The sequence below is a fragment of the Melitaea cinxia genome, chromosome 13 (assembly GCF_905220565.1).
Source record: "Melitaea cinxia chromosome 13, ilMelCinx1.1, whole genome shotgun sequence".
Taxonomy (NCBI): Eukaryota; Metazoa; Arthropoda; class Insecta; order Lepidoptera; family Nymphalidae; genus Melitaea; species Melitaea cinxia.
In genome coordinates this window covers 3,317,795-3,337,647 of record NC_059406.1, presented here as the reverse complement: position 1 = coordinate 3,337,647, position 19,853 = coordinate 3,317,795, and the positions used below count along the sequence as shown (strand labels likewise).

The 19,853-nt window shown below is 32.1% G+C and overlaps 1 protein-coding gene across 1 annotated transcript in view; it reads right to left on the bottom strand.

Moving 5' to 3' along the window:
* Window positions 1–631: 631 nt before the first annotated feature.
* The window catches only part of LOC123658992 (acetylcholine receptor subunit beta-like 2), a 42,276-nt gene continuing 23,054 nt past the window's right edge, over window positions 632–19,853 (bottom strand). Inside the window, exon 11 of the mRNA XM_045594277.1 lies at window positions 632–850. Coding sequence (XP_045450233.1) covers window positions 632–850 — 219 coding nt within the window. The remainder of the gene's footprint in view (window positions 851–19,853) is intronic.

Genomic DNA, 19,853 nt, shown 5'->3' with positions numbered 1-19,853 from the left:
TCGTTAAATTTTGCTATGAAAATAGGCAGTATTTTATTTTTATTGCATATAGAATTAATACAAATTAGTTATGTTACAGAAAAATATTTGCGCAGATAAATGCATATACAAAAGTCGTATAAATGCATTTGAAACACAGATTGAGCAAATATTTTAAAGAATTACTTGCTACATTACTTATCATTACATGGTATATAACAAAATCGCTTCCCGCTGTCTGTATGCTTAGATCTTTAAAACTACGCAACGGGTTTTGATGCGGTTTTCTTCAATAAATAGAGTGATTCCAGAGGAAGGTTTATAGGTATAATACATGCCTACTATACAAGAGGAACCCTGCTAGTTTTTTTAACCGTGCGAAGCCGAGGCGGGTCGCTACTTATCTATATAGTATGACTATATAGATATATATAGATATATTATAATGCTTACAGTTTATCTGCTACTAAAAAGATATGCTAAGCCTAAGCAAATATTTTATTGGACAGCATACTGATTGAGTTTTGCCATAATATTAGTAAGTAAAAAATAATTTTAAAAAGTATATTAAAAACAAATTATATTCTTGACACGACAGGACAGCGGAAGAGTTGTTTATGTTGTAATAAATAGAAAATATTTAGTTACTTTCTTAACTAACGATTCCAATAGTTTCAATATCTTTTGGATAGAAGAAATTATTTTTACGCATCGGTATTGAAGACATCTGCTGGTCGACTGGAACCCTGGTGTCGTAGAGAGATGGCGACTGGAATATGATGCCGAAGGTACCGACAAAGCAAGCGATGGTGAAGAGCCACAGGAAGAATCGATCAAGGACCATTGACATGAATTTCCAATCTTCGACAACCTGGGGACAAAAATATTATTATTATACATTAATAAAAAAGAAATCACTCTTATATAAACAGAACAGAACAGTACTAGAATAAATAATTTTATTACGGTATTATTAAATTCCTAATAAGACAGTCTACATAATTTTTTTTACCAAGTATAAATATATTTTGCCTCACGCTACACAATTCCGCTTTAATCCTTTCATGTTTGATGGGTGTTTCGAAAAGAGAACATTTCCATTTAAATTCGAATTAAGATATCAAAAGACAAAATCAAACATATTTTGGTTTGCAAAAAAAGATATAATTAAAATTTGTAATATTACGAAAAAAAAAAAACTACGAAATCTAATACTAGTGTTGTTAAGTGTGAAGCGTTTATTATTTTATTTATAAACACGATATCAAAGTTTGAAAAAACTGACTATGATTAAATCTAAAAAGCGACTGATCAATTCACAATTGAAGGAAATTCCGAATGTAAGAGAGGCGTTATTAGCAATTCCTTTTGATATCCGTCTCAGCGATCGAGGAGCCTTAATTCGATCGAGCTAAAACGTTTAGTATCTGCGGGTTTTTTCGTTTTATTGAAGATACTTTAAAACTTTAACACTTTCTTTTAAGATAGTCTTTCATTGTTATTGGGTTGTATTAAATAATTATAAATGTGTAATTAATAATTATAATGTAAAGCTGAAAAGCTTAGACGCATGTTTCTCCGAATGGGGATAATTTTTTATAACACGTAATGCTCAGGGTTACCATTACGTAGTTATCAGTCGGGAACCATAAATGCCTTTTTTATTTCATTGATTGAACCGTTACGATTTAAAAAAAAAAAACATTTTTTTCCATGTTTTGTGTGAAATTCTTAATCATTTCTTGTTAAAAACTATGAATATGGCTTTCTAGCATCTGAACCTTATTTATAAATCTATAATATAAAAATGAGTCGCTGAATGTGTTGCTAAGCGCAAAACTCGAGAACGGTTGGACCGATTTCGCTAATTCTTTTTTTTAAATATTCCTTGAAGTACGAGGATGGTTCTTACGGAGAGAAAAATTCTAAAAAAAAATTAATAAAATTAAAGAATCGACTGTTAGGCGATACGAAGTTCGCCGGGTCAGCTAGTGTTTTATAAATGTTGAATGAGCTATTCCTTTATTTGACTTATTTTTTGATATACTTTAAGAATTAAAATTAATCCCGTCTCAACTAACTAAGAGCCCGCTTATAAAATACATTACAATTAAGGGTGATTGCAAGATAATAATAATATTAATAACACTTTATTGTACACCAAACATGAAATAAAGTAAATAAGCAACATTAAAAACATTTATTATAAAAATGTACACAAAAGGCAGCCTTTTTGCTAAAAAGCATTCTATATACTTTCGATACGGAAACCTAGCAAGAATTATAGTTCAAAATAAATCTAATGCTTTCAGAGTAATCCATGGCTAACATATGTAATAGTCTTAGGTCATTGCTTCAAATAAGTACGACTGTACGAAGTACGCAAGATCATTAAAATAATTAAAGCAGTTCAATTTATTCTCTGAGTGCTGCCTCTCGGTTCGTTTTTAAAGGATTTATCAGGACGTAAATTTAATTTCTAAAGGTAAGTATTAGATTATATTAGAAAGGTCATTGTGTTTTATTAAATTGGTAAAGGGTGGGAGGCTATATCTTAATAGTAGAGCTGTCATTGTTATATCCACTAGGATAACCAAAAATCAAACTAAAATACAAAAAAATGATTTGCCTAATTGATAAGTGGTGGCTTGTAGGGCCTGGAACGCATTAGTGATCCTTTTTTTCTTTTTTTTTTTATGTGGGAGAAAATCCTCATGGATACCTCCAGCGCGGGACACCGGAGAAGTTATGTCAGACTTTTACTGACCAAGAACCACCACGTGTAAGCAATCAGCCTGGGTGGGGCGAGATGAGGTCGCGCTAGCATTCCACCTCACCCTGAGCGGATTGGTGATCCTAATCCAGCTGTCATCACAGCGCATCGTCAGGAGCTCCAGCTACTTTTATACCACAGAAAAACAACACTAGTAAACAATGTTATTTGGCTGTAATCTTCTGTAATGTTGAGGTACTCGGTCCTTTCGGTCTACCCAAAATTTTAGGTACGATATATTATTTTTGTTTAGGATTTTATTAGGATTAGTAATTGTTATTACGACTGCCGCTATGGTGTAATGGTGCAAGTAGTCGCCTAAAACACTAGCGGTTTTGCGGGTTCGATTTCCACGCGAGATGGCTATTTGTATTTGTACAAATATTTCTTTCCGGTTTCGATGTCTGCCCTTGTGGGTCTCCCCACCGTGCCTCGGAGAGCACGTTAAGCTTTCGGTTCCGGTTATTATCATGTATACCTGATAGCGATCGTTACTCATAGCAAGAGGATCCCGCTGCAGTCTACTTCAGTAACGAACGATTGACGCAGTCACGTAAAAAAATTTCAACTTTGACCATTGTACTCTTATTATCATTTTATAGCCCATTTCCAACTAGTTGATCTTAAATTTCACAGTAAAAAAAGTGATTTCTTAACGTTTCGTTAAAGTTTATATGCACTTATTTTTTTATTTATAGATTTTTTTTAATGGAACGGATTGTAATCACGAGGCTCGTTCATTAATAGCAAAGATGTCCTTATGTAAAGTAAAATATTATTGAAAATTTTAAAAAAGAAATAATAATTAAACTACGATATATCACTTCAGTGGGTTTATCGATAATCGACGGGGAATAATTCGTTTTATCTCATTACCTCCGTTTACTTCTCGCTGCAACTGAATACATATTCAATATTCCGAAACAAGCTATTCATTACGAAGTCCAGTTATTTTAACGTTAATAAATATCGTCATTTCATCGATTAAAGTTGTAGTAATTGTCTCGACTAAATTAATTATCATTTGTGTTTGATTATGTCTCGTCCCGTCTTTGTCACAGATGGTCATTTTATGAGGTGATGATTATATAAATTCCTATTTATTAAATTAAATTACCAGCTATAATATTATTTTTATTTCTATTTAACTAACAATAACATATATTTTGAAATGTGATGTCACAAAATTTTGGACCCCTCTCTACTGCTAATATTGTCTCATTTTATTTGATATCTAAAGAGATCGTAATGAATCTGAAATAATTCTAAAACTCATATAACCAATAGTCTAACTGCAGTTTCTATTTCGTGTTCTATACCCAAAGGTTGTCTGGCAGAGATCGCTCTTTCAGCGATAAGACCGCCTTTGTACTTCTTTCATTTTGTTTTTTTTTGTTGTTGTTTCTTTTAATGGTGTACAATAAAGAGTATTGTTATTATATTATTAATATTATTAGTCTACATAGCTTGTATCAAATAGTAACTCCAAGCTTCATATGCGATAAGGAATTTATTAAGCAGTGAGAAGAGGCGAGAGACCACCGAAGACGGGAAGACAGCAGCGTCTTCGGTGCGACAAAGCCAGCCCTGCGTTCACCAACCCGCCTGCCCAGCAAAAAACATTAATTCACGCCATTTTTGGCGCGAACTTGTGGATGCCTATGTCCAGCAGTGGACTGCGACAGGCTGAAGTGGAAGGGGCGTGAGACTGTTACTTCACAACAAATCAGAAAAGGTATAAACAAGTATATAAGTAAACGTAATACAACAAATAAATAATAATACTTTAATAAATTAAAATTTATAATCAAAAACTCACATCAGTCCATCCCTTAATGATATTTACAGAACAGTATCAGTATCAAAACGAATGAAATGTAATTAAAACGAAATGTTTGATTAACAACGTCGAAATTTCGTTTAATAACGATTTACGTCAAAAATAAATATGCATATGCGAGGAATTCGGTTTATTCATTTGTCGATATAATCTTCTTGTTTATGATTTTTATATTAACACTAGCTGACCCCACAAACGTTGTTTTGCCATACATATTATTAAGCTCCCCCTTGTAACTTAGGGGTATGAAAAATAAATGTTGACCGATTCTCAAACCTACCCGATATGCACACCAAATTTCATAAAAATCGGTCAAGCCGTTTCGAAGGAGTAGGTATGGTAACTAACATTGTGACACGAAAATTTTATATGTAAGATGAAATATTTTCGTATCATTTTTGTTGTATTATGCAAATATTAACTTATCCAACAATTTTAATAAGTGTTAACTGTATATATATTTACAGTTAACACTTCTTAATCATCTTCGTATGTATATACATATGTATTGTATTTATTTATGTATGATACTTACGTCTGTGCCTTCACTACGTTTTATATGACGTCTTTGCTACTTACTAGCTTCTTACGATCGTAAATATGTCAAATTTTTTTTGTACCTTGTACGGATAGTAACGGGCCGAACGAAAAAGCAATATTCTATTCGATCCATTCGTTCGGAAATTGTGCGTGAATTGTAAACATAAATGTATAAGCGGTATATTATAAGATTATTGTATGTAAACCGTTATAATTTTTTTTTTGTATGTGTATATTTCTCATGAAGTTAATTGTAAATTATTTTGAGAAATAAAGACTTCTTAAACCGTAAGATTCTTTATTGTAATTTTATTTATTATATGCACGTTTATGACGGTAATATTAAATTCTTTGTGCACGTCCTAATCAGCTTTTACTAAGCCGAGTCCTTTAACCATTGTTTATCTGGAAGATATTGCTTTTTAACCGGTAAGACTCCTTTCTTTATTAGTAACAATTGTTTTACTCTTCTTAGTGGTTTCACCGTACCTAAACCAAGTCATCATTTCAAATCCCGGACAGATCCAATCGATCACCCGGATGATCTTGAAATCAAATTTAAATTTGCTTCATCACATCATGTTTCATTAATTATATTTGTACAAGGTACATTAAACGTTTCTGTCAATAGAGACATCAAAATATATGCACCCCCTGACGCTACCTCTGGCGTATTTCTTTTAAAAATTATGAGACAACAAGCTAATCGGATAGCAGCATTGTGCACATTGAATAAGTAAGGCCTATACAATTTTCAGTCAAATTTAAAAACGCCTGTTTGCCGATGTAGTTATATAAAAAAAATGTAAGCGTTTACATTGAGCGATCCACAGTAGGACGTGAATTCTGCAGCGGGGCCTAAATATCAAACTTTGCCAATGCCTCATCAGATATAAATCTTTTTGGATCCGACACGGCTCACCTGATGGTAAGCGATTACCGTAGCTTATAGACGTCTGCAACACTACAAACATCGCAAATTTATTGCCGACCCTATTCCTCCCAGGAGTTCTGGTCACCTTACTCATCAACAGGCATACAACGACCCTATATTCCTCCCAGGAGTTCTGGTCATCACTCATCAACAGGCATACAACACTGCTTAAAAACAGTATTATTTAGCTGTGATCTTCTGTAAGGTCAAGGTAGTATCCCAGTCGCTCCATATTTTATAGAACAGAGCAGGAAATTTTCTACTCAAAATCGGTTATTTAATGTCACTAACCTTAGTAAATAAATGCAGCGATCGTATATAAATACCGATAGTTTTTGTAAAAATGTATCTAACATATCTAAATAATACAAGGAAACATATCTAAATAATTCAAGGAAACATATCTAAATATGTTCTACTAGCAACTTGTATCTATAAGACGTAAGATAGTTAGTGTAAGTGAAGCCATACCCAGTGCTCGTATCAACGGTCAACATTACTCCATGTCATGCAGTGTACGACACAGCTCGTAATGGACCAGCTGAGATCCCAACGGGATGATGCACTCTGTGTAATTCTAGTTGCTTCGTTTGCCACACATCTTGTTGTGTTTGCTACTTAGAGTTAAATTACAATGTATATCCTTATTTAGTCCTAAAGTGGGTCTCAGGTCGCTTAAGACCAAGATGCTATAAATATTTGAGTAGGTGACAGAATTAGTTCAATGATGGTAGAGAATCATCTTCTTTCTAAAGTCGCTCCTATATATATGACGCAGAATATCTAGGTATTTATTTATTAAGATATGCGTGTGTTTATGTATGTATACATTATATAAAGATATATATTATATACCAGTGTATATAACAGTATTTTATGTAAAAAATGTGTCTTTTTTTATCCAGCTCTATTTTACCCCACAATAACACCATCATTCAGTCTCGTGGATAGAGACAAAACTTGTTGATATCTCTTTTAGTTTGTTTGTGTTATAAAGAATATGTAAACATATAAATGTGATTAGTTATGTATGGTTGATAATAGTTTTAGCATTTCCGAGTAATCGGACAAGTATCCTTATTACCAATAACTTTAGCGTTACATCCAGACTAGTCCTTAATTTGCAATAATACACAAACCACTTATTAAAAACATAATTATGAAGTTTGTGTGTAAAATTATATATCATTGCGTCGTCAATATGAATATTTTAATTGACTCGGTAACGACATGAATCTTAATTATTTATGCCATTCCGATTTATTGATCCTGTTAATTTTTTATAATTCTGATGTATGTTCATGTTTAAAAAGGCTCGGATAACCCAATGGGTGAATAATAGGAAAATAACTGTTACATTGTGTTCAAATATTTTTATAACCTTTTTTTTTATTATATTTTTATTTTTATTATATGCCTTTGGTTTAAAACAGAAAACATGAGTGAATGATTCTAGTCAAACAGCGTAGTAGAAGTCGCTCTAACCTTTATAAAACAAAAGTCAAGCAGTCCTACAATACAAGACCTCATGAGAAAATACATTACATTTTTTTTTATGTCACTAGGTCGGCAAACAAGCGTACGGCTCACCTGATGGTAAGCGATTACCGTAGCTTATAGACACCTGCTACACCAGAAGCATCGCAAGCGCGTTGCCGACCCAATCCCCAATCCCCCCAGGAGCTCTGGTCACCTTACTCACCAACAGGAACACAATACTGCTTGAAAATAGTATTATTTTGCTGTGATCTTCTGTCACGTCGAGGTACATATATATTTGTACAAATATTTATTTCCGCTTTGGATATTTGTCTGTGTTGGTCTCCCCACCGTGCCTCGTTAAGCTGTCGGTCCCGATTGTTATCATAAAAATTAAAAAAGGACAATGCGGTGAATTAGCTCGTACCCTTCTATATAGACAAAGATGCCTATGCCTAGCTGTAGGCTGCTACAGGGTGAAACATGTATTAATATATATAGGTACAAATATATATATATATATATATATATATATATATATATATAATTCCTAAATTGCACTTTAAAATGTAACTTACGAAAATATTGAAAATAACACATCAAAAATATTACAAAACGTTATATTTTGCACCCGTTAACCGGTGTGATGGTAAATCGAAATTCAATATCCGTTGGGAGTGCAGTTCTCATAATGGTACCCGATATTCGGCGACACCAGTTATAGTTTTATGACCACCTAGTATTAGAGATATGGAGTTGAATGCTAAAACTCGAACACTAAGTAGATTTCAAGAATACACATTTCATATTTTTATGGAGTTTTCGAATATTATACGGAAATACGCTTCGAGGTTTGAGTTTCGTTGTTGGTCGTTCTTTTTAAGTGTTCTTTGCTAAGGATTTTCTTTAACAAGCGTTTGTTTTTAAACTACTAATTAAAACTTTTACCTTTAGTACTTTTTTGAAAGACCCGATATAATCGATATTAGACCATTTTTTTTACAAAACAAATTAAAAAAGCGGAACAATTTTTGGCCAAATGTATATAGGCTATGGGCATAAGGCTAGTTTTAAGCTGGTATGTAAATCATAATAAAAAATAAGGAAAATGATAAGCTCAGCAGAAAGTAGTTCAATATTATAATACTCACGAATATACAATACAATACAAATACTCTTTATTGTACACTATCAGTGAAAAAACTTTACACCGAAAGAAAAACAATATAGACATGTACAAAAGGCGGTCTTATCGCTAAAAGAGCGATCTCTTCCATACAACCTCTAGTATGAAAAGGACATGACAAAAGAATATCCCATTTTTTGGGTAGTTTTCCTATTTAATTTGGAATATATTTATAGCGGTTTGAATGAATAACATAAATTAGAGTTAGCCTTTACGTAATAACAATTAACATAATATTTGTATAGGACTTCTTCTGATTTTGAAACACAAGACTTTTTATAATAGATTGAACAAAACAAATTTGAACAAAACTACGGACGAGCGTTTGGATTCTCTTTATTAACTTAACTCTTCTAAAATCTCCTCGTTAATGTGTAACAAACGAAAAAACTTGTTCAATGTTCAATGGAAACTTCTAGAAAATGTTACACGAACTTTTAACTATCGGTAAATGTTCGTTAAGTTAGAATTCTATGAACTGGATAATTGATTGTTTCGTTTAAAGCTTATTTTGTTTGCCGTGTTTTGCATTAAAGGTTTTATTCTTTGTAATAGCCGAAAGCGGATAATTCGGTATAATCTCAACTGATTAACTAAGCTTAAACCTATCTTTAAACAATATCTGTCTATCACATGAATGTACGCGATAGTCAGATTTAAATAAATATGATTTTAAAATAAAATAAATAAAAAAATCACTAACCAACAGTCTTATGATACCAATCTTGGATTATCTTACTGTATCTATAATTAATATTAAGTTTTGCTATGTAAGCTAGTTTTAAGTGTAATAAAATTGTTTATTATTCTTAAACTTCGAACTTGTAAACAATTTCAGAACCCCAAATGTTGGATTATTCCTATTATGTTATTAGTTGATTCATTCTGATATAAACGTATCCAAATAAAAACTATTTAAACTGTAAAAAAAGGTTTATTAGATGACAGGGAGCGCCCTGCCATAAACCGTCGGACAACTCCAAACTTGGCCAAAATGTAAGAGATCGGAACAACCCTACACGAACTACAAGTACCTGTATACGTTTTAAATAATAGTAAAGTTATAGTTGGAAATATTTTTATTTCTAGCCATCACGAACTTACTTTCAGGATCGAACGATCGATCGTTTTTTGAATTCTATCATGACATCTCATTGGCATTAGAAATATTATTTAATTACACTTTTACAAAATAACTAGATAAAATTACTGCCTATCCCAAACCTTGAAAAAACTTTACTCTTTAATTGAACAAACTCCTGAACTAAACATTCAAACACTGTTTCCAATATTAAGATAAGCACCCATTAGTACAGATGAAAGAATAGACGAACATTTTTAAAACCATTTAGATTTCCGAATCGAAAGACATCTTGATTGAAAAAAAAAGGTATTTAAATAAAAAAGCTCAAACATAATTAGCGATTTCATCGCTTTAAGTTTTGTGAAGAGAAATAAAAATAAATGGTAATTCGCTTTTAGTAATTGTTATGGAACCATTTTATTTTAAATAAATCTCTTCAGGCTGTAAAATTTGAAATAGTAAAGACTAATTTACGTGGTTTCTTGAGCTTAACATTTCTTTTTTAAGCATTTCTTCGTTAACGGGTTTGAAAGATAGGATTAGAAATGAGACTATCCGCGAGAGAACGAAAGTAACCGACGTAGCCTACAGAATTAGCAATTTGAAGTGGCAGTGGGCTGGTCATCTGTGTCGCAGGACCGATGGCCGTTGAAGTAGACGGGTCCTAGAGTGGAGACCGCGTCTTAGCAAACGCAGTGTGGGACGTCCTCCGGCCCCTTCGACCGACGACCTACGTAAGATTGTCGGTGTTGGCTGGATGAGGATTGCGGAAGACCGGGATGTCTGGCGCGAACTTGGGGAGGCCTATGTCCAGAAGTGGACTGCGATGGGCTAAAGTGAGTGGGTGGATTTGAAAGAAGAATGTTGTATATTTATCTTTTTTGAATTATTCACGTATATTGGTCAACATTTTTGGCAATTTTGGACCAATTTGTCAATTTTTTATTGCTTGTCACACACGTTTACACTACACTAATACTGTTTTAGGATCCAATTCTTGAAATTATCCCAGGATAATTGGATGTCAAGGAAATCGACAAACTCATCGAACATTATATTTCCGTTGTTTTTATAGTTCTAAGACTTAAGGATTTAAGTTGTTATCTTGGAAATATCATTGAATGCTACTAAAGCAATGGAGGAAAGTAACAAAATTTAATTGGAAATTCAGGAGACAATACCGCGCTTTATCTGAAATAGAATTGAATAGTGTTTGCATTAGATTGTACGAGGCAGGCAAATATTTTAGGTATACTTAAAATGTATTATTATATTTTCAATCCACCTTGAACAATCGTCAGTATCACTGAACGTCAGCGTCAGCTGTTGACGATTTCAATCCTCATACATTTTTCATAATCTTATATCGTTTTTTAAGGAGTAATAAAATTGTCTTCATCAACAAATCATAACATAACTGAGGTAGGGCACAGCAGGAATTTCCTGCTCAAAATAAGGAGTTGTAAGGTACTGTTGGTATGTAAGATGACCAGAGCTCCTGGGGGGGATTGGGGATTGGGTCGGCAACGCGCTTGCGAAGCTTCTGGTGTTGCAGGCGTCTATAAGCTACGGTAATCTCTTACCATCAGGCGAGCCGTACGCTTGTTTGCCGAACTAGTGATATAAAAAAAAATTGTAAATAAAATAATATAAATTTGTCTGTAAAGAGAATGCTAATTTGAATGTTAATTTGCTATCGATTATCATTTGAGTTTAAGGCGAGTCAAATTTCACCATCAGGTATATCAATGTGAATGCCCTTATATATCAACGTTACGTAACTTGAAATATAATATATAAAATTCTACTGCTATTCTACTAAATCGTTAAAGCAAATATATGTAGCTCTATTCAGGACCTAAAATAACGTAGAAGATATGCAAACAAATCCAATAGCTAGTTAAAAAGACGACGATTTAAGTGCTCCCCGGCACCGATGATAAATCCACATCCAGACCGGATTCCTTGGTTAATCCAGTGAAATGGTTTTAAAATTTATTCGCCCGGCGGGTGCTATTTATATCGGCGTCTCAAAAATGAACCGCGGTTATCTGGAAGACCGTAAAAACGTGTCCGGAATAACAATATCGTTTGTCTGTTCTTTTGAGATTATGGAATTGGCCTAGTTGCGGATGAAACCGGAATGGACTGGTTAGATCTAGCTGTTTGTGGAGTGGTATATTATATTTATTTAATTGAACATTTTTTAGTTTTTGTTAGGGAACATTAAGAGTAATTAGATTCTAGTAATTAGAGATTCAAATTTAATAATATGATTCTTATTATTAGACTTTTGAAATCAGGAAATTTTACAATTTAATTGTACAGAGTAAGTAGTACAGCGTCAAAAATTGTTACAGTACAACACAGCACTATATAATTTAAGTACGTATAATACATAATCAATTATTCATTTTTTTATTCCTTACAAATTCGCATTTGTTAAATTCACAAACTCCCTTCAAGCAACCAACAGCAACGCGAGAGTAATCAAAATATTAATACTAACGCTATTGAAAACACTCGGAAAAGTTTTAATAAGAAAATTATAAGTACTTGAACGTTTCTTGGAGCGAAATTTAACAACGAAAGTTTAAGAAAAGTTAGTCGTACATGTCTCTGTGGCTTTCTTCTATTCAAAGTGTTCAAAGACTACGCTTAGGTGGTTCATAAATTAAAAAAAAAATTACTTCGTACATTCACCGACGCCATCTTAATAACCGCCAGAAATTTTCTTCAATGAAACGTGATTGTTCTTTAGTATAGAAGTTTTCAAGTTTAGCAGCTTATGAACATTTAGCTAATCTAAATTTTCCCCCTTTTTGTACTATAGGTATTCCCCGCGGTTACACCTGCGTTCTTTTTCGATTGCTAGTCATGACTCACATATCCAACCGTTTTAGACAAAACGTGATTTTTAGAACATTTAATCTTTCTATATAATTTAAGAAATATATGTTCATTATTATATTAGTATAGATCACGTAATTACTGGAATATTTTTGTTTAAACATACGTAAAATTACATAAAAAAATTTATGTTTTATATGTAAAAACAAAAATATTCGCTGATGAAAAACTATGCATAATTATGCAAGTTGAACAATGCATTAATTCTAAATTCAAACTTTATATCATATTCATTCACTTTTCCCCAAGGAACGATTCGTTCACCTCCACAGGACCGAACTCCATTAACGATATTAATCTGCTTAATGTTCGCCAAATTACATTCACTCATTCATTATACGTCCCTGTCTCAGGACGTAATTTTCGACGTCTTAAATTCAAATTAAAACAAAATTTACATGATGACTTTTAATTATTGAGATTTCTTACTTTTCTTGTGATGTTTTATTCAAATTTAATAATATGAGATTTTTATTATTATTACGATAATTAACGTAATTTTCCTTGTTTCTGATGAAATTTGTAATTAGTTTTAATGAGAAATTGTTTGATTTCTTTTTAATTATTTTAGTAATACTAACTAACGGCTGTACGCAAACTTCGTTCTTTATTTTATTTTTTATTTTTTTATATGACGATATTTCCTTTGCTTTTTGTACGAGAACTGTGTGTAGCATGTAGTTAAAATTGTCAAATCTATACATATAATAAAATGGTAGGAAAGTCAAAACTGAACATTGAATATTTTTTTTAAAGAATACTTGGGGTGTGATCTGCAATCGATACCGAAGCCAAAAATATAGTTTTTAGAATTTTTGTCTGTTTGTCTGTATGTATGTCCGGGATAAACTCAAAAAGTACTGCATGGATTTACTTCAAATTTGGCACGAATATTATTAAGAAGTCAGGTCAACATATAGGCTACATATTATCACACTATCACCTACGGGGAACGAGCAGTGAACCTTCATTTCTTCAATGTACTCTGTAACAACGTGTAATCTAAAGAGGCATATTTAAATGTTGTTGTTATTATGTTAATAACCATGCTATAAGCTAGCTTCATACTATAAATAAAGACATTCTATAGTATATTTAGTAAAAGCATTGCACCCGTGCGAAGCCAGGACGGGTCGCTAGTTTCGTCATAATTATGAACTTTTAATGCTTACTTAGTAAGTTAAGATTCCAAAACTAATTGTATCGTGTGCGTGGTTGTGTCTTGCGTAAGAAATAATGATTAGTTATATGTATGACCAGTTTTGCACTTTGCTAAATTTTGATATTGTAATTTTTTAACATTATTTAAAAACTTCAATAAATTATTATTAATTTATTAATCACGTTTTTATATTCATGCTAGCTGTACTCATGACTTCGTCCGAGTGGATCTTTTGGTTTATTTTAGACATCAGAATAACTCTAATATTTTGCCTTAACGAACTTTCATCCTCTATTCCCTATCGTTATTGTACACTCTTGAGGATAAAATTTTTACAAACTTTGAATGTCGTATTTAATTATATCGAATCAACAGCCTAAAAAATAAGTTTCAAGCTTCTAGCTCTACAAATGACGATACTTCCATAAAACTTTTCATCCCCACCTTCCAACTATTCTATGTCCTTTCTCAGGCTCAAGACTATCTGTGTATCAAATTTCATTTAAATCGGTTCAGTAGTTTTGGCGTGAAAGCGCGACAGACTGACAGACAAACATAGTTACTTTCACATTTATATTATTAGTAAGATTAATATTTCTATGACTTTGATTTCAAAGTAATAAATAAACATTCAACAAAAAGCCCTTTTTAATTTGTACGATTTTATTTTTGTGTTACCCACACATTAGGAAATTCTAAACATTTTTTTTTATATCATATCAAAAATAGACCTTTCAAGTGTGGATCGAACCGTCTAGATCCGATCTAGCGGGTACATCGTTCCATAGCATAATTGGCTAGAGCACACGGTCAGTCGGAGATGCAGGTTTGATCCCCGCTGGAACGTTCGATTTTTGATATGATATTAAAAAATATTTAAAAAGCCATTTTTTACATTACAAACACATCAACTTCCGGACTTTTTAAGCGTTAATTATTAAATAATTTATATGGAATAAAACATATTTTCTCATTTCAAATATTTAAATTATATCGAATATTTAGACAAAAGTTGAATGTGAAATTACTGAATGAATTAATATTTAAACATATGCGACAGATAAACGTTGTTTTTGAATCTATGAATATGCAAATATGCTATTTCGAATGTCTCTATAATTTGGAGTTGTAAATGAGTTATTAATAAGTTTTAACACACATTATGTTAAATTTAAATTTAAGATTACATGATAATATACGGTAGATATACTTTACAATACTTCTGGTACCTGTATCTAGCAAAAGTCGTTTATGTAAATACGTATTATATATATTATATGGTTACATTGTTTTTAAATACTTAAATTTGTACAATTTTAATTACTTTAATTGTAATGTATAAAAAGTGATATAGTTTTTACTTTATGATAACTTGCAAATATCAATGATGTTTTAATAAAATAAGAATATTAAAAAAAAAATATTTATGAAAAAAATAACAAAGAACTATTTTGATCGATAGCATGTCTAGAGCAATATTTAAAAAGCTCGATATATTCATCTAAGCTAGTGTGTAAAGGCTAAAAATTTGCAACTTTTTGTATAGAGAGATTATTTCATTAATTTTATTTGGATAGCTCACAGATTTGTATGATTTTTTTTTATTTAAGTGATATATCCACAGGCTTATAATACCCGTGCTTTTGTTATTCCATTTTTTTTTTTGTTTTTAACATGCATCGGTACTTCGCTGCAACTTTAGAATCCTAGAAACCTTAATAACTAGTCTTAAAATTTTGTAAAAGTCGACGCGAGTCCACTGGTCAAGACTATTCTACATATTGCTTTTTTTATATAGTAATTATTTTTATTATATTTACACTTATTTACTAACTACAATATACGTACACTTATTTTCTAGCTACAATATATGTACACTTATTTGCTACTTACAAAATAAAATCAAAAATTTGATTTTATTTTAATGTTGATTTTATTTTTGTGTTACCCACACATTAGGGAATTCTAAACATTTTTTTTTAATATCATATCAAAAGGTCGCTGAGACCGAATATAAAATCATCATATCAAATATTTCGATCAAACGGGTACATCGTTCCATAGCTTAATTGGCTAGAGCACCGACACGGTCAGTCGGAGATGCAGGTTCGATCCTCGCTGGAACGGTCGATTTTTAATTGAATATGATATTTAAAAAAAATCTTTAGCTCACAGATTTTAATAAGTATAACTTATACAGAATAAAAGTGATAAACAAAACACAACAATGGTGAATATTTCGACGGACAATTATCTAACATCTACCCTATTACGGTTATAATTAGTTTCACGGACGATATTAATCTCGAAACAAATCTATCTTTATAATATTAATATAGATTAGAAATAACTCGCGCATTCAACCACTTTGAGTTTCAAAAGTTATCAAATTGGTCGACATCTATTGTTATATAGAATGTTCAACTATTTCTGACACGTGAATGAGTTAGTGCGACTTATGAGCAAGTGTGTGAATGAATGAGAAATAACTATATTATAATTTGTACACGGGTTACATTTATATAATAAAAATAAAATTAATTAAATTTTGTACAAAAATGTTATGCGTAACTCGTGAAACAAGTGCAAAGTTATTATGATTACGCGTGAGTCAATTAGTGTATTCTTACATATAAAATTCTCGTGTCACAATGTTAGTGACCATACTCCTCCGAGACGACTGGATCGATTTTTATGAGATTTTGTGTGCATATAGGGTAAGCCTCAGAATCGGCCAACATCTATTTTTTATTCCCCTAAGTTATAAGGGGAGTATTAAGGGAGTCAATAGCATAACAACGTTTGCGGGGTCAGCTAGTTGATATATAATTTAGTCACTCATACTCGTTCATATGACTTAGAGCCTGTTTCACCGGTTCCCGTTAAAGTTATCTAACGTATTACGGTACCCAAAAGATACGTTTATTGTTCTTATTCACCGCAGAAAATATTCCACCTAATTTATAGGATATTTCTACTCGCTACATATAACTGAATTTTAACTGAGGTAGGGCACAGCAGGAATTTCCTGCTCAAAATATGGAGCAGCCCGACTGGGGTAGTACCTCGACCTTACAGAAGATCACAGCTAAATAATACTGTTTTCAAGCAGTATTGTGTTCCTGTTGGTGAGTAAGGTGACCAGAGCTCCTGGGGGGATTGGGGATTGGGTCGGCAACGCGCTTGCGATGCTTCTGGTGTTGCAGGCGTCTATAAGCTACGGTAATCGCTTACCATCAGGTGAGCCGTACGCTTGTTTGTAGACCTAGTGACATAAAAAAAAAAAAAAAAAAATCTTAAAACTGTTTGTTTATTGAGTTGAAACAAGTCCCATTTTACCTCGTGCTCTTAAAGTGCATACCCTAGATTTACTCAATTTCACCAAAATCATTGAAGACTGCGTGTTTACAATATAAATGTTTCAATTCTTAAACAAAATAAATGTCTTAAAAAAAATCTTAAAAATGAAAAAAAAAAAAATTTTTACTAACATACTAAAATTTTATTTACGTAACATTTCTATTTTCATCAGCCTTATAACACAAGCCAGTAAAACAGGCCCTTAAACATAATTATGTCGTCTGTGATACATTACAAGCATTTATCTACTAATTAATGCAATTAACACAAATTAAAACGAACTCTTCGGTTTTATTCGGACATAAGCACGCAATCGACTCGTTTTTCGTAACCAATAATCTCTTTTCCCTCACAGACGAAAGAAAATCCCGCAAACATCTTATTTGATCAACAGCCTCTGGGATTACGGCAAATCTAATTACTCTATCTCATTACGTGTTACGAGTGGCGATATCAGCGGATTTAAATTGCGACCATCGATCCTCGGTCTCTGAGGAGAACCTCCTTACACAAGCTCCGCTGGGTGTGCTTGTGGTGCCCTGATAGTCTATTGGGTTTAGCGTTGAACATAATGCAAATGATCAGAACGTTTGTGAGAATTTTTTATATATCAGTTTATTTATATGCGTATATATGTAAATATATTAAATTTATCAAACACTATTATTATTGTTTCTATCCGTCACTACTATATTGTAGCCTGTGCTTACTGTGGTTATTTGTATTAATAATATAATAATAATTTTTTCTTGTTCTGCTAGAATAATTTATCGATATTTAATTACCTTATGAGTTTGTATGTGTAATTGAACTAATTACGGGGTTTCATAAATCTCTTTTCAACTCAATAAATTGTTTGTAAAACGATATTCACATTTTTCAGCCGACTTCAAAAAAGGAGGAGGTTACTCATCCGACCGTATATGATATATATATATATATATATATATATATATATATATATATATATATATATATATATATATATATATGTATGTATGTATGTTCGGGGATAATTTCGTCATTTATGAACCGATTTTGATAATTCTTTTTTTGTTGGAGGAAGATATCTCTGTTGTGGTACCATGATAAGGAAACCAAGATCTGATGATGGGATCCCAGAGAAATCGAGGGAAACTCGAAAATCCGCATAACTTTTTACTGGGTGTACCGATTTTGATGATTTTTAATTTAATCGAAAGCCGATGTTTATCATGTGATCACATTTAAATTTCATCGAGATCTGATCACACTACTTGACTATTTTTTCGCCTACCTACGTTGTATTACTTGTCGATATAATTGAAGTCGGTTTTTTTTCGTTTGCCTGCAAACACAATTATTATACATATCTATAACACTATGATACACAATTATCAGACTTAGAAGATGTCATAAATATTAATAAATAAAATAATAATCGTAACGGCACATTAAATATGCGTCCTAGTTTCTAGGATTATAAATATGCATGTAGTAAACGTATGTTCCCAAAACGTCGATATAAAATCAGAATTCACATATTTAATATGTAAATATTAGCACATACGCAGGTGTCGTCGAGTTTAATAAAACATTCACTCGTTCATTACAGCTCGCTGGTCCCGGAGGATTCGTTCATTCGCTGAGTGAGCGGATTCGCTATAATCTCGCGCTAGACGCGACTAACTCACGTCGGCAACGCAATATTGAACGAAAAATGTTTATCAAAGACCTAAGAGTGTTGAACTACTCTTTTGATTTTTTAATCAAAATATCTGTATTGTTTTTTTTTATTACTCTGAAAAGTTTTTGATTTATTTATATTTTGTCGTTTAACCTTGCGTTTTACATTTTTTTGAGTTAGCTTCGATCCTTCTCCTACGTGGAGAAAGAAGCCTATGTTTATACTTAATCAATAAAAATACGGTACACTAGCTGTGCCCGCGACTTCGTACGCGTGGAATTTAACAAAAAGTTATTATTCAGTTCGCAAAGTTATAAAATAAAAGTAGCCTATGCTATTCCTCATTTTATCAGCTATCTAGCGGTGAAAGTCCCGTCAAAATTGGTCAGCTGTTTTACAGATTAGCCAGAACAGACAGACAGACAGACAGACAAAAATTGTAAAAAATATTATTTTGGTATATTACCGTAAACATTTTGGTATGTACCGTTTTGGTATGTTACCGTAAACATTTTGGTATGTACCGTGTATACATACATATGAATTTGATAAAAAGCGGCTATTTTAATATTACAAACGGACACTTTAAGTTTATTTATTTAAATTTTTAATTTTTAAATTGTAAGAGAGTTGTTCTCTGTGTGAGAGGGTTAGTACAACACATACAGGAACAACTCACTGGTTCATTGGGGAATAGTATGTTTCTTAATCATAGCGTGCAGTATTCTGCAACAAAATCAGCATTAGCAGCATTAAGACATTAGTCAAAAAAAATTATATCTGATTTTCAACCGCCATAAAAAAAGAACGAAGTTCTCAATTCGATTGTTTTTACTTCGTAACTTTTTCGTGTGTTTGCCGATTTTAAATTTTTTTTTTTTTTTTTTATTTAATAATTGGTCTTTGCTATGAGGCCTAATTACAATTTCAGTTGATATCA